We start from the raw sequence: 12,763 nt of genomic DNA, 5'->3' as shown, positions 1-12,763 counted from the left end.
TTTTTTTTTTCTTTTTTGACCATATTCTTTATTTAATGCAAATTATCAAGTCTGAGAAAATAATAAAATGCTTAATATTACAAGCAAAATAAATTTACAATGATTGAATAATCACAGGTGTATTATTAATACCTTAGTCCTTTCACAATTTTTCTTGGATTTTTTATATTTAATAATAACAAAAATTTATTTTATTAGCTTTTGAACACAAATATCTCATCAGAAAAGTGTAAAATATTTCAATAAATTTCTACAGATAAAATAAAAACTATAGCATATAAATTTTATATAAAAAAGAAAAATAAAATGAATGGAGGCATCATATAGGTAATACTAATTTAAAACAAATAAATGCTTAATGAAAAAATAATAATAATATCTACATTTAGACAAAAAAATAATTTCTTTGAAAATCCCAACTAAAGTTATTTTTTATTAATCCTAAAAAAGATAGCAGATTTCTATGAAGAACTATTTCTATGCATTTAAAAAAGATAAACTAGTTATTGAAATAAAAAATGCTATAACTACTACAGTGTTTTAAAGTATGATTAATTTTAAAATATAAAACATTTCTACTTTAATACATTAATTTAAATTCAATTTTCATTATTAATCTTCACAATTTGAAACGAAAATTACACAAAAACACACCTTTCAATGAATTCAGTATTTCTAAAAGTTCTGGCTGCCGAGTTTTCAGCTGTTTACATAAGTGTTGAAGTCCAGTAATTGTAGCCTTTCCCATCATCTTATATGATTTTAAAAATAAAGTAATCTCCTATTTAAAAATTAAAAAAACACACTTTAAATAAAAATCACTTTACAAATAAATAATTTACTGAATAAAGTAAATTTCCTCTAAATAATCTATTAAAAGAACACTTACTTGTTTCAATGACAATTTTCCGGATCTGTATTTGATTTGATTATATTTATTAGAGAGGCTTTGAAACATTTCACTATCAGGAAAAGGATCCAAATATGGAATGTAATCAGCTAAATGGACTTCACAATCTATTATCAAATATGATAGAAATGAGAACGCCTGAAATAAAGATAATATTTATTAAAGTAAGGTCATGAATTTTCTTATGACAAATATTATATAAAAGGAAAATGTTTTTAAAATATTTTTGAAAGGTTAGTAATAAATTTGCAATAAAAAATAAATTCACATATATTAATGTTTTATATTATAAGGTTGTTATCAAAATAATGGAAATGTCTGTGAATAAAAATAACATTTTTGTAATGCATTCGTAAGCATTAAAATATAATAATAGCCACCAGTTTTTTTATAAATAGCAATGTCTATATTCTGGTACTATGTGTCAGTTTTATTAAAGTTCTCTAATTATTGGATTTTTTTCAAAAGCGTAAATGTCAAACATCTCAGATTTTCAAAGAGGCCAAATTGTAAGAGCCTGTCTAGCTGAAGCAAGGGCGACCGAAAAATCCCAACTTACAGGCGTTTCTAGAGGTACGGTGTGTAAAGTCATGACAGCATACACGCAGCGTGTCAAGACGAGCTTGGCAAAGCAAAACAGTGTGTGGAAAGAGAAGCTCAGTGAAAGAGATCGACTGATATTGAAGCTAATTGTAATGTCTAAAAAGTGAATAATTGTAGCAAAAGTGACCACATAGTTCAATACCCATCTGAATTCTCCAGTGTCAGTGATTACAGTTAGAAGGCACTTCATAAACAGAACATTTATGGCAGAGCAGCAATTCCCAAGCCACTTGTCACAATGTTAATGGCAAACATCATCCACAGTGGTGTCATATTCACAAAACCTGGTGGATTGATAAATGGAAGAAAGTAATTTAGTCTGACAAATCATGTTTCACACTTTTCCCTACAGTAAGATGAGTGCACATTTGGCGAACACCTGCACAATCTTATGATCGTGATTGTCTACTTCAAATTGTCAAGCATGGAGGTGGATCTGTCATGATGAGCAGGCATGTCATGGTTTTCTGCTGGACCCAATTGTAACCTTGAAAGGAAGGATCACTGGAGAAAAGTATACAGAAATTTTAGCTGACCATCCTATGATGCAAACATTGTTTCCTGTAAGAGGTGAATTTTTTCAGGATGATAATGCACTTATCCATGCAGTGAGACTTGTCCAATCATGGTTTGATGAACATGAGGATGAAGTTAAACATCTGCCTTGGACCACACAGTCACCCGACCTCAATATAATTGAACTATTATGGTCTATTTTAGAGTCCTACACCATACTAATAAAAGATTCTTTATAAATCTAAGGTGTTTTCATTATATATATATATATATATATATACAGGAATTCTTTTAAAATTTATATTGAATTAAAACGTACAATGAACAGTTAAATGAGAAAAGTTTTGTATGAATATACACATACAAAAGGCACAGAAACTAAACTATTCATATTTTCAGAATTAAATTTCGTATACCCATGTACTTTGCAATTATTAGTATATAGATGCAATCACACATACTAATAAATTTATACAAGTTAAACTTCTCTGAAAAAAAAAATCACTCTCCATTTCAAACAAAAACAGCTTTTCGGGATATTAACTTTTCTGAGGAATTTGCATTTTCAGTAAACAAAATACTTATGAGAAAAAAATTACTTCATTATTTTTAGAGCAGTAAAATTTAAGCCATCTTTAGATAAAAGTGCTTTCATCAAAGTTTCTCAGATTTTGCAAATGTGATTTTCTTTCAATTTTTAAAATCATAATTTAAATTGTAAAAAGTCAACCCTTATTAAATTTATCAGCAGAAGAGGAATGGACAATACTGCAGCAGTTTTCCTAAATTTTATTAAACTAATATTTAAGGATTTAACAAAATTATTTACTTAAATTCTCCAACAATTGAAAGATTCTACTTTGCTGATAATCCTTTCTCAAATGCTACGAGCCCCCCCCCCCTCACATTTGTTTGCTGCTTATATGTCTGTTAAAACTCTAATATATCGGTTAAAAGTCCAATAAGCTCCATAACAAACACCAATGCTCTATTCAACACGAAAACGCAAATATAAGGCAATAAAACATAACGGAATGTACAAAAGAATAACACTTGTAGTAAACTGCGATATATAAGCAACAAATCGATAATAAACAACCGCAACAACCCAAAGACTTCAGAAAGGACTTGCACAAGAGAAACTTCGCTCAACTATTCACATTTTTCGATTTGTTTGCTATCTTCATCGAATCAATACTGATTAATTTTAGCCCTGTTTCTTAGTTTTTTTCAGTTTCCGTGAAAAAAAATTCTGGAAAGATCGTCAAAACTCAAATCTTAATGGAGAAATCGCCAAGATTCTCGAAGATCCGGGACACATCATTCAGCGCAGGGAAGCAACATTACAAAGTTTTAAAAATATATTAATGTAACATTTCTAAACAGTTCTCTAGATTTAAAAAAACACACACACTGGGACCTAGTCAAGAGGTTAAGAGACAAAGTTGATGGCAAAAATGATTCTGTGCTCTGTGTTTGGCAATTATGGAAGCCCTCTCATTCCAGTAATTATCACTTTTTTTTCCTCCTCATTTAGTAAATTTCGATTTAATTTCTTTTCAGAATGTATTTATTTTTCTCTTCTTTCTACTTCTTCCTTATTATAAAATGCTCAAGGTCAAAGGGATGAAAGGAATGCATCGCTCTTAAGTCGAACATGCGACTACATTTGAAATTCAAAGGTGTTTGAATTGTCATTCCCAGAGGTTACTTTATCATTATGTCAACAGACTAAAAGTCACGAGCTAAATAAGGTGGTTTTTGAGAAGAATGACTAAGTCTTACTGCAATTCAAAATCATTAAATGGATTGTCATGCACAATAAGAATAAATAAGCCGAAGATAGAAAAACAGGTAAAACACAAAATTCATTAAGAATTATTGTAAAACACTTATATATGTAGTTATGTATTGGAAAGAGATAAAATCTATTTGCAGCACCCTATTTAACAAAGAAATCATTCAGTAAAATTCAATAAAAAATAAAAAAAAAATAAAAAATCAGCACCAAAGTCTAAGCTATATTACTTTTTTTTTAACTTGTAATGTTTTTCAAGAATCAGAACGTTTTATAAAGTATTACTATATTTTATCTACAATAATATTATTATTGAAGATAAAAGAAATTTTATTTTATCTACAACTACTACTATTTTTTTCTACTCAATTTTAAAATTATAAAATTAAGAAGTAATTTCCTAACAATAAGGGGAATCCATCTTTAAAAAAAATGTTTTTTTAATGTGTTTCTTTGTGTAATCATCAGCTGAAATGAAGAAAAGACATTACTATTTTTCATTCAAAAGAAATTTAAAAGTAGAAATTCCACTTAAAAAAATCTGTATCAGGTTTTTATTTTTATTTTTTAAAAGAGAATCTAAGAAGCAATAAATATTTAAAATTATTTTGCTATGTACAAATAAATTTTCCAACATATTATGAAAATATTATACTACATCATGTCCAGCAATCCATTTTTGGAAAATTTTGTAAGAATTATTTTAAATCTTCTGAATCATATCAATTAATGAAATTTACTTAGTAATATTAACATACCTTTCTACCAGAATCAGTGTCTTGAACAAATGGAATCATACTGCTCACAATGAAAGGAAGAAAATCGCCAATAACCTACATAAATTAATTAATTTAATAATCAGTAATAATTAATCACATTGTTAATTAAAAATGAATTTAACCATTACTCCAAGATGTAAATAATGGCTAAATAGCTTTTCCCAAATTAATAATAATAATAAAAAAATATTTCCATAAAAATAAAAACTTACTATTATTAGAAGAAGTTTTGAAATTTGAAAGCATTTTTTTTATTTTTATTTTCAACCTTTGAATGCATTGGGTCTGCATTTTCATTCACTTAAATTAATGATAGTATTTAATATACTTAAAAAAATATTACATTTATACCTCTTTAAAATGCACCACTGCCTTTGAACAAATCATCTGAAGTATATCACAAGAGTGTGCAAGCAAAGCTTCATCCTTTGCAGCATTCACTCTGAAAATAGAATTAAAATATTCTGAAAAAAGAATTAAAATAATATGAAGGGAAAAAGAAAACACTCAAATTATGAAAAAACTAAAAATTGATAGATAAAATTTCTAACATAATTTTCATTATTAAAAAAAAACAAAAAAACACGGCATATTTTATTGAAATGTATTTTTAAATGCCGAATTCCCTGATGCAGATTACATGTTACATTGTTGGGAACCTTACATTATGATTAAAAAGAAGTTTTATAAAAAATAAAAGTTGTAATAATTAACTCACTGTTCATCAGTCAAAAAATTAACAATGCTGTAAATGACTTCTTTCACAAGAAAACAACTGCAATTGAGAGCTGGTCCTAATTCACTACAAAGGAGTTCAAGGAATGTCTTGTACATGTATAAAACATGTCCCCCTTCATGAGGTTTTAAAGCTTTGGACAGCATAATATTTAAAGATAACAAGATTTTTTGGATACAATCCTAAGAATAAAAACAATTAGTAATTAATTTAAATTAGTCATCAATAAAAAAATTATATATCAATAAAAAGATTATAAAAGAAACCAAAGCTTATGTTTGAAATTGTTTAATGTAGCTAAAATCATCCACTTGTCAATAAATTAAATGTGACTTATTTTGAATGGAGTTTAGTGAGAAATGATTAATAATATTGGAAAAATTATTACACCAGAGTATACCAACAAAAAGTTTAAATTTTTAAGGGATTCATATGATTAAGATATTTGCACAATAAAAATTCTATAACTACATACTAATAATATTAATGTATTATTTTATAGTATATGATTATAATGATACATTTTTATAATTACTATAATCCTATATAACAAGATAACATATCACGCAAATTTCATTGATACAGAAAATGTCAATTCACAAATGACTGTTGAATTTATAGTTGATATTATGTTACCAATATTCTCTTGATCAAGAAAACTCAACCATAATAAGAAAAAAATAAGCAAAGAATCCATAAGCATCTCTGAAAACAAAATATTTTGCTTTTTTTTTTTTGGTAAATAAATCAGAATTATGTATCATGTATTAAAAAACACAGGAATAGCAATAATTTTAGTAATACGTTTTTAGAAAAATGAAAATATACTAATAATATTCCTTTACAAAAAATATTTTCAACAATATAAAATCTTATACTCACAAATTTAAATTTACCAATTAATAGAAATATATTACCTTTGTTTAATAAAATTAAAGAGAAGATAATAAAATAATCATTATCTGCAATCACCCTGATGGCCAAATTTATAGCTGAATAATTTGATAATATATTAACAACATAACAAACATAAAATCTGGTTTGAACCTCAGTAATGCTTAAAATTGTGTGACAATTTAAATACACAATTCATTTAGCAATTTGCTAACAAATATTTAAAAAAACAGATTTATTTACAATTGAAAATCTCTACTTACAGATCATATTTAGATTTTTCGTTTGTTTATTTTCCAGAATTTCCCTACATTGTGAGGAAACTTTACATCAAGAAAAATAATTTCCAGTATATAAGTAATATTTTATATATAGTTTATTTGTCAATTTATTTTTTGTACATAAATTATAAAGGACACATAAAAATAATTTTTAAATTATACATTTAAAAGTTTATTTTATTTTGGCATCATAATGATTGCAATGACTTACCTCCAAAATCGGCATAACCGAAAAAGATAAGGCAAAACAGACTATGTTATTATTCAATTAGAAGTGCATTTATGACATCTTAAGACTCAAGTATATTTATGATTCTGTTTCGGATTAATACCCAAATTTATCTTCGGCAGAAAGGACTAAAACACTAACTAATAAATAAATCAGAAAAGGAGATGTTGATATTTATTACTAAATGATCCCATGTGAGCTAATGCCATCGTAAAATAATTTTTCCCACAATATTGTTTTTTAATCACCGCCTTTTTCTTATAATATTAAAAAAAAAATTGTATTGCATTTTTATAGAACGTTCTATCATAAAAGGTAACAAAAAGAATATGAATATAAGTGAAATATAAATAATTGAAATTTAAAACTTCTTTCAATTTTACACAATTTTCTTTAGTTTTTAAATAAAAAATAAACTGAGGAAAATATATAAATAAAGATTTACCCCTTTTTGACTTAGGAAATTAGCAAAAGATCCTTTGTATTCAATACTTGACATCAAATACGAAATTGTTGAAAAAAATTCCTTGGCAGTAATGGAATAAGAATTGTGAACTTTGCATTGTGATCTAAAAAGAAGCAATTAATAAAATTTTGATAAGTTATAAAAAGCAATTTCAAACCAATAATTTAAAATTTTAAAATGCTTGATATATTAATTGCGACAGTGAAATTCCAAATAAATAATGTTTAAAAAAATAAAAGAAAAAAGTTTTAAAAATTTATAGGAATTCAATATTGAAATTAACAGACATTATTATTGAATAGATATATAGTAAAAGAAGTAAGTATATATAAATGCTTTTAAACAGAAAATATTTAGTAAAATTTCAATTTATCTAACACAGAAACAGAATTTTATGCAAACAATAAACTATTGTCTTATAATTAAATATGAATGCAATTGCTTATAAAATCTAATTAGTTTTTGATTGGTAAAAATATCATTTCAGTTTACATAAACATTTTTATAATTTAAAAAAAAGCATGCTTTAATATTTAGTACCAAATTTAATTTTTTTAAAACTCAATAAGTTATACATACAGATGATTTCCTTGATTGTCTTTTAGTTTTCCAAGAAGGCACACCACAAATTCATCTAATTTTGTAAGAAATGCTTTGTCACTCACCTGTAAAAAAAAAAATTAGCAAATAAATTAAAGTTTAAAACAAGAGCTTTTACTACCATTTTTCACAATGACTAATTAAAATTAGCATAATAAACATCATATTAGAAAAGTATTAACAAAATATTAATTTTTTTTAAGTGTAAAGTTTTTATTGGATATTAATTTACATTTGTACTTCTTGATATCATATTGCTAATTATATTTCAAATATTGACATATCTTAGAAAACGAAGAATTCTGAATAACTGAATGGAGCTTATAATCAAATAATTTCCATTTGATGCAACAGGTATGTTATGTTTTTTATATAAATCATACAGAAAGGAAAAATGTATTATTCAAAATAAAAATTGTAAAAAAAAAAAAAAAAAAAAAAAGCAAGAACTTTATTTTAAAACACGATCATTTGCAATAATTTCTAAATATACAATACACGAAGAAAATTAATATCAAGAAAAAATATTAGTAACATAAACTTACTTCTGTTGGAATCAACGAGTTTAAAACTGATTTAGCCTTATTTGGATTTCTTGTACTGTTTTCTGCAGCAAAATCCGACAGTATCTGAGCCTGTATAGCAGGCAAGCAAGTATAAATCGCATCTGATTTTGAAATATGTAGTTTTTCTGCAATTTTAGAAATGGATGAAAAATCCTCCATAAAAAAGAGAACTGAAACTAAAACTTTATAGTATTCCCTGCAAGAGAGAGAGAGAGAGAAAAAAAAAAGATTTTTTTTTTTTTTTTGTTAACTTGTGACTAAAATTTCTATTTACAAATTAGCTAAAGATGAAACTACACATGGAATTTAAAAATTTGGATGCATTGTGTCTTATTACCAAGGATGCTACCAAAAATTTACAAAAAAAAAAAGTATAGAAAAAGAAATATACATAGTAAAAACAAAAATAGTCAACTTGGACATTTTTATAGTCAATAAAAAAAATACAGAAATTGCTAAGAGAACTAATTTATTATATACATATAAAACAAATATTTAATGCCAGTGATCCAAACTCTATGAAAAAATACTACTGCTTTGTAAGTAGTATAGAAAGAACAAAAACTTTGACTCACTTTATAAATGCATCATATGATTCTGTCCCTAAAATCTCAAATGGGAAATCTTCTAAATTGAATTTTGCTTCGATCCATTTGTGAAAAAGGCAAATCAGATGCAATTCAATGAAGTTTTTTGTACTTGAAAAGCCAAAATAGATAGATAGATGGGCAAATACCTAAAAAGAAATAAAACAGAAAGACTTCTAAATGAAACATTTCAAAAACCTATCTTGTAATGCTCTAAACTATAAAATATCATTTTAAAAGATAATTATAATCTTTAAAGAATTTATCACACTACCTTTGCAAGAAATGATTGATCAATCTTCTTTGTTTGGACAATTTTACACATCACAAATAAGGCTTCATTTTCCAAGCAAGGGAAATGCAATATAACATGACTCATAAAATGAAAAAAAGTATTCACTCTGTTCACACATGAATCTAAATCTGAAGATTCCTAAAAAATAAAATATATAAAAAAGTCAATAGCAGAGCAGACACATGCAAATTTCTTAATAAGAACATTTTCTCCATATTCTTAGCAATTCAGCTCTAAATTAACTATAATTCAGGCCAGCATTTTCATAATGGCAAGTGTGAAGTGTTAATGGAAAAATATGTTACTGCTAATTTCAATATTCTTAATGAGATATAATAAAGATCTGGTGAGATGTCATAATCTTATACAAGATTTTACATTTATTTTATAATATTAATTATTTATAATTTCTTGTATAATTTGGTACATCTTATAGTATTTTATGTAATAAACATAGATTTTGTTGCATAAATTCTTAGCAAATGAAATGAATTTTTTTAAATGGACTTATACATCCATAGAGTTAATATAACTCTATGGCTGTATGTTTATTTAATTTTTTTTTTCATTTGAAACACAATTATTTTTTAGGCATGTAAAAGTAGAAGATTTGATGAAAGAATTCATTTACTTCATATTATTTATGATATATAATCCTACATGATATTGAGATAACTTACGGCAAAATATGAACAAATAATTCAAATTTATTTGATAAAAAATTGGGACAAATAAAATCAAACAAATGTGTGATCTTCTGATATGTCGAATATATGCAAAAGGTTAATCCAGTGCTTTTGCTAATTTGGCAGTTTTCTTATCTGATATGTACTACTATTATCTACTTAAAAAGAACAATTAATTGTAAATTTTATAATTAAAAGTGAAGCAAAAATTCTTTTTAAAATTTCCAATGATTATTCTGGAAAAAATAATTAAGATTACCATTTAACAATGTAATGAAAAAAAAATACAAAAGAAGCATAAAAAAAATAACATTTTTTCTGAATCTGCATCTATTTGAGTTTATATTTCATTTGATTAAAGTAAACAAGTTCTTACAATAATAAACATAATAAAACAAATCTTAAACATTTTGCATTTATGTGTTGCTTCATCATAGTCCAAATTTATTTATAATAGTTATGATAAAAAAATTTATATGCATGATGATTTTGAAAAAAAAAATGTTAGGTTATATATATTTTCATTTTTCTAAAATTCACAGATTTTCTTGCTTCAATCATTTTTTTTTTCTGTTCTTATTAAAGAAAGAACTTTTTATAGAAAATAAGATCCTTTTATTCCTTAATTTCTAGATTAAGGATGCAGGAAGGAAGAATATCTTGAAATACCCCATGACTGGAGATGGGAATGTGAAGATCAGTTGAAGGTTATTTTAACAAATCAATCTGCCTGAGAAAATGTTATTTTCGAATTCCACTAACCATAGGTGAAGAAGATCCCTTAAGAGCAGATATGCCTTTTGAGGAGCATGTAAATCTCCTCAAAAAGGAAATGGACGACAAACTTCCTTTCTCAAGTGAAAACCTTTAAACTCATTTTGTTTGCCAAAACAATGAAAAAAATTAATGAACTTACTTTGATTCATAATGATGTCATTTAATATTCAGTGGCAATCAGCATGTCAGATGGCAATTAAAGTTTATTATTATTATTTTTTTAAATGCCTAATCATATAAAATAAGAAATCCACAAGTAAATATAATTTTCACTTCTGTGATAAAAGTTTAATTTCAAAATTCAATTATTGTTTTCAACACCATACAATAATATGATAACATTAATGAAACAATTAAAACTGTTATTTTCAAATAAATATGCATTAGCAGCATTAAAATTGTAACAATTCAATAATAAGTTTTTTTAATTAAAATCATTTTATAAAAGCTCCTTGAAAATGGACATATGTGCTTTAGTGTACTTAAAAAACATTTTTTTTTTAATGGGCAGCTTTATGTTCACATTTGTATTATGTTGAATTTACTCTCATCAAAACAATTGAGACAGATACATAAAGAAAATATAGTTATGAAAAGAATCGAAAGCAAGCATTAAAAAAATAATAATAAAAATGAAATCTACTATCACAAATTTCAAGCTATCATGTGAGAGCATTATTATTTGTTAAGTTATTATTTGTCTTAATTAATTTTAGTCATTAACCAGTTTAAAACAACCAATGCTTCTCTCTCTCTCTCTCTATATATATATATATAATTTTTTTAAACTTTCATCTTTAATTTTTCTAGCTGGCAAACAAAGTTTGGGATCTCGACCGATTTTGAGATGAAAAAAAAAAAAACATCGTTTTTCTAAATATCGACGTGTGCGTAATCTGATAATCTCATGATTGTTTCAAATCGGTTTAAACGGGTTAATGACTTAAATTAATTAAGACAAGAAACCCTATTTTAATTAGTTGAAATTACTCCAGAAACAACAATCTTTATTGATTAAACAAACAATATTTTAATTTGTTTGATTTATTTTTAAAAAACGCTGTGCGAGTTAGGCATTAACACAGTGATTACGAAGGGAAATACTACATTAGCAGAAGATAAATAATGGAAAAACTATACTGTGAAAGCCGACTCCAAACTAAAACTACATTAGCAGATGACAGATATTTCAAAAGCTATAGTGTGAAAGCCGACTCCAAAATAAAAAAAAAAAAGGATAAATAGCCAATTTGTTCCCTTCACATTTTGAGGCTTCAACAATTTGTTGCCTTCCCATTTTGAGGTTCCAAAAACCTCAAGCAAAAACAATATCATATTCTCACATGATAAAAAAATTAAAGCACAGAATATCTAAACACAAAATAAATCTTCGTTAAAACATGAAATCAAATCACAACATAAAAGTAATAAAAAAAAAAACCCCGGATGTTTCTATAGTGTTAAGTAAGCAAACACATTAAAACCAAAAGCAAATGTTTTCTATAAGAATATTTACTTATGTAGAAATCACTGTTAATGTTTAACATATACAAATCAAAAGTTATTTAAAAGGAATTTCAGATGCATTAGAAAAGTGTTCAAATAAAACTCTATACATACCTGAGACTGTAAAAAGTTGAAAGTTTCTTTGGAAGTAAAATCAAAAGTTGAAATCAAATTTTCCCGTGACAATACAAAATTAATGCTGCTGGCAACAAGAAAACACACTTCTGCAAAAGAGCTGCTTAAAAACTGCACTAATGTACAAATAACAGTATTGTCCAATGGGTTTAATTCAGTATCATTCAACTTATTAGATGATTCTGGCCAGGAAATAGAAGGTTCTATCTAAAATAAACAGACAAAAAAGTAGTCAATATTAATGGACAAATATTTCAGCAACAACAAAAATAAAGAAAATTCTTTAAAAATAATTAAAAAATAGAAGCCTTTAAACATGAGACTTTTAAACTATGATTCATCTGTTTGCAGCAACGTAATGCTTTTGAATAGTGTGTCAGAGTTTCAGCTCTCCGAGTT

At 25.7% G+C, this 12,763-nt stretch overlaps 1 protein-coding gene across 1 annotated transcript in view; it reads right to left on the bottom strand.

Moving 5' to 3' along the window:
• Positions 1–12,763, bottom strand: part of LOC129976379 (serine-protein kinase ATM-like) — a 106,396-nt gene that overhangs the window by 55,360 nt on the left and 38,273 nt on the right. Inside the window, exons 22-32 of the mRNA XM_056089911.1 lie at positions 12,344–12,571; positions 9,240–9,398; positions 8,954–9,114; positions 8,358–8,574; positions 7,792–7,877; positions 7,192–7,315; positions 5,325–5,524; positions 4,958–5,048; positions 4,586–4,660; positions 890–1,048; positions 655–781 (exon numbers count right to left, since the gene is read on the bottom strand). Coding sequence (XP_055945886.1) covers positions 655–781; positions 890–1,048; positions 4,586–4,660; positions 4,958–5,048; positions 5,325–5,524; positions 7,192–7,315; positions 7,792–7,877; positions 8,358–8,574; positions 8,954–9,114; positions 9,240–9,398; positions 12,344–12,571 — 1,627 coding nt within the window. The remainder of the gene's footprint in view (positions 1–654; positions 782–889; positions 1,049–4,585; positions 4,661–4,957; positions 5,049–5,324; positions 5,525–7,191; positions 7,316–7,791; positions 7,878–8,357; positions 8,575–8,953; positions 9,115–9,239; positions 9,399–12,343; positions 12,572–12,763) is intronic.

The sequence above is a fragment of the Argiope bruennichi genome, chromosome 7 (genome assembly GCF_947563725.1).
Source record: "Argiope bruennichi chromosome 7, qqArgBrue1.1, whole genome shotgun sequence".
Lineage (NCBI taxonomy): Eukaryota > Metazoa > Arthropoda > Arachnida > Araneae > Araneidae > Argiope > Argiope bruennichi.
Note: the sequence above shows the minus strand (reverse complement) of the source record. Positions and strands in the feature narration are given on the sequence as shown.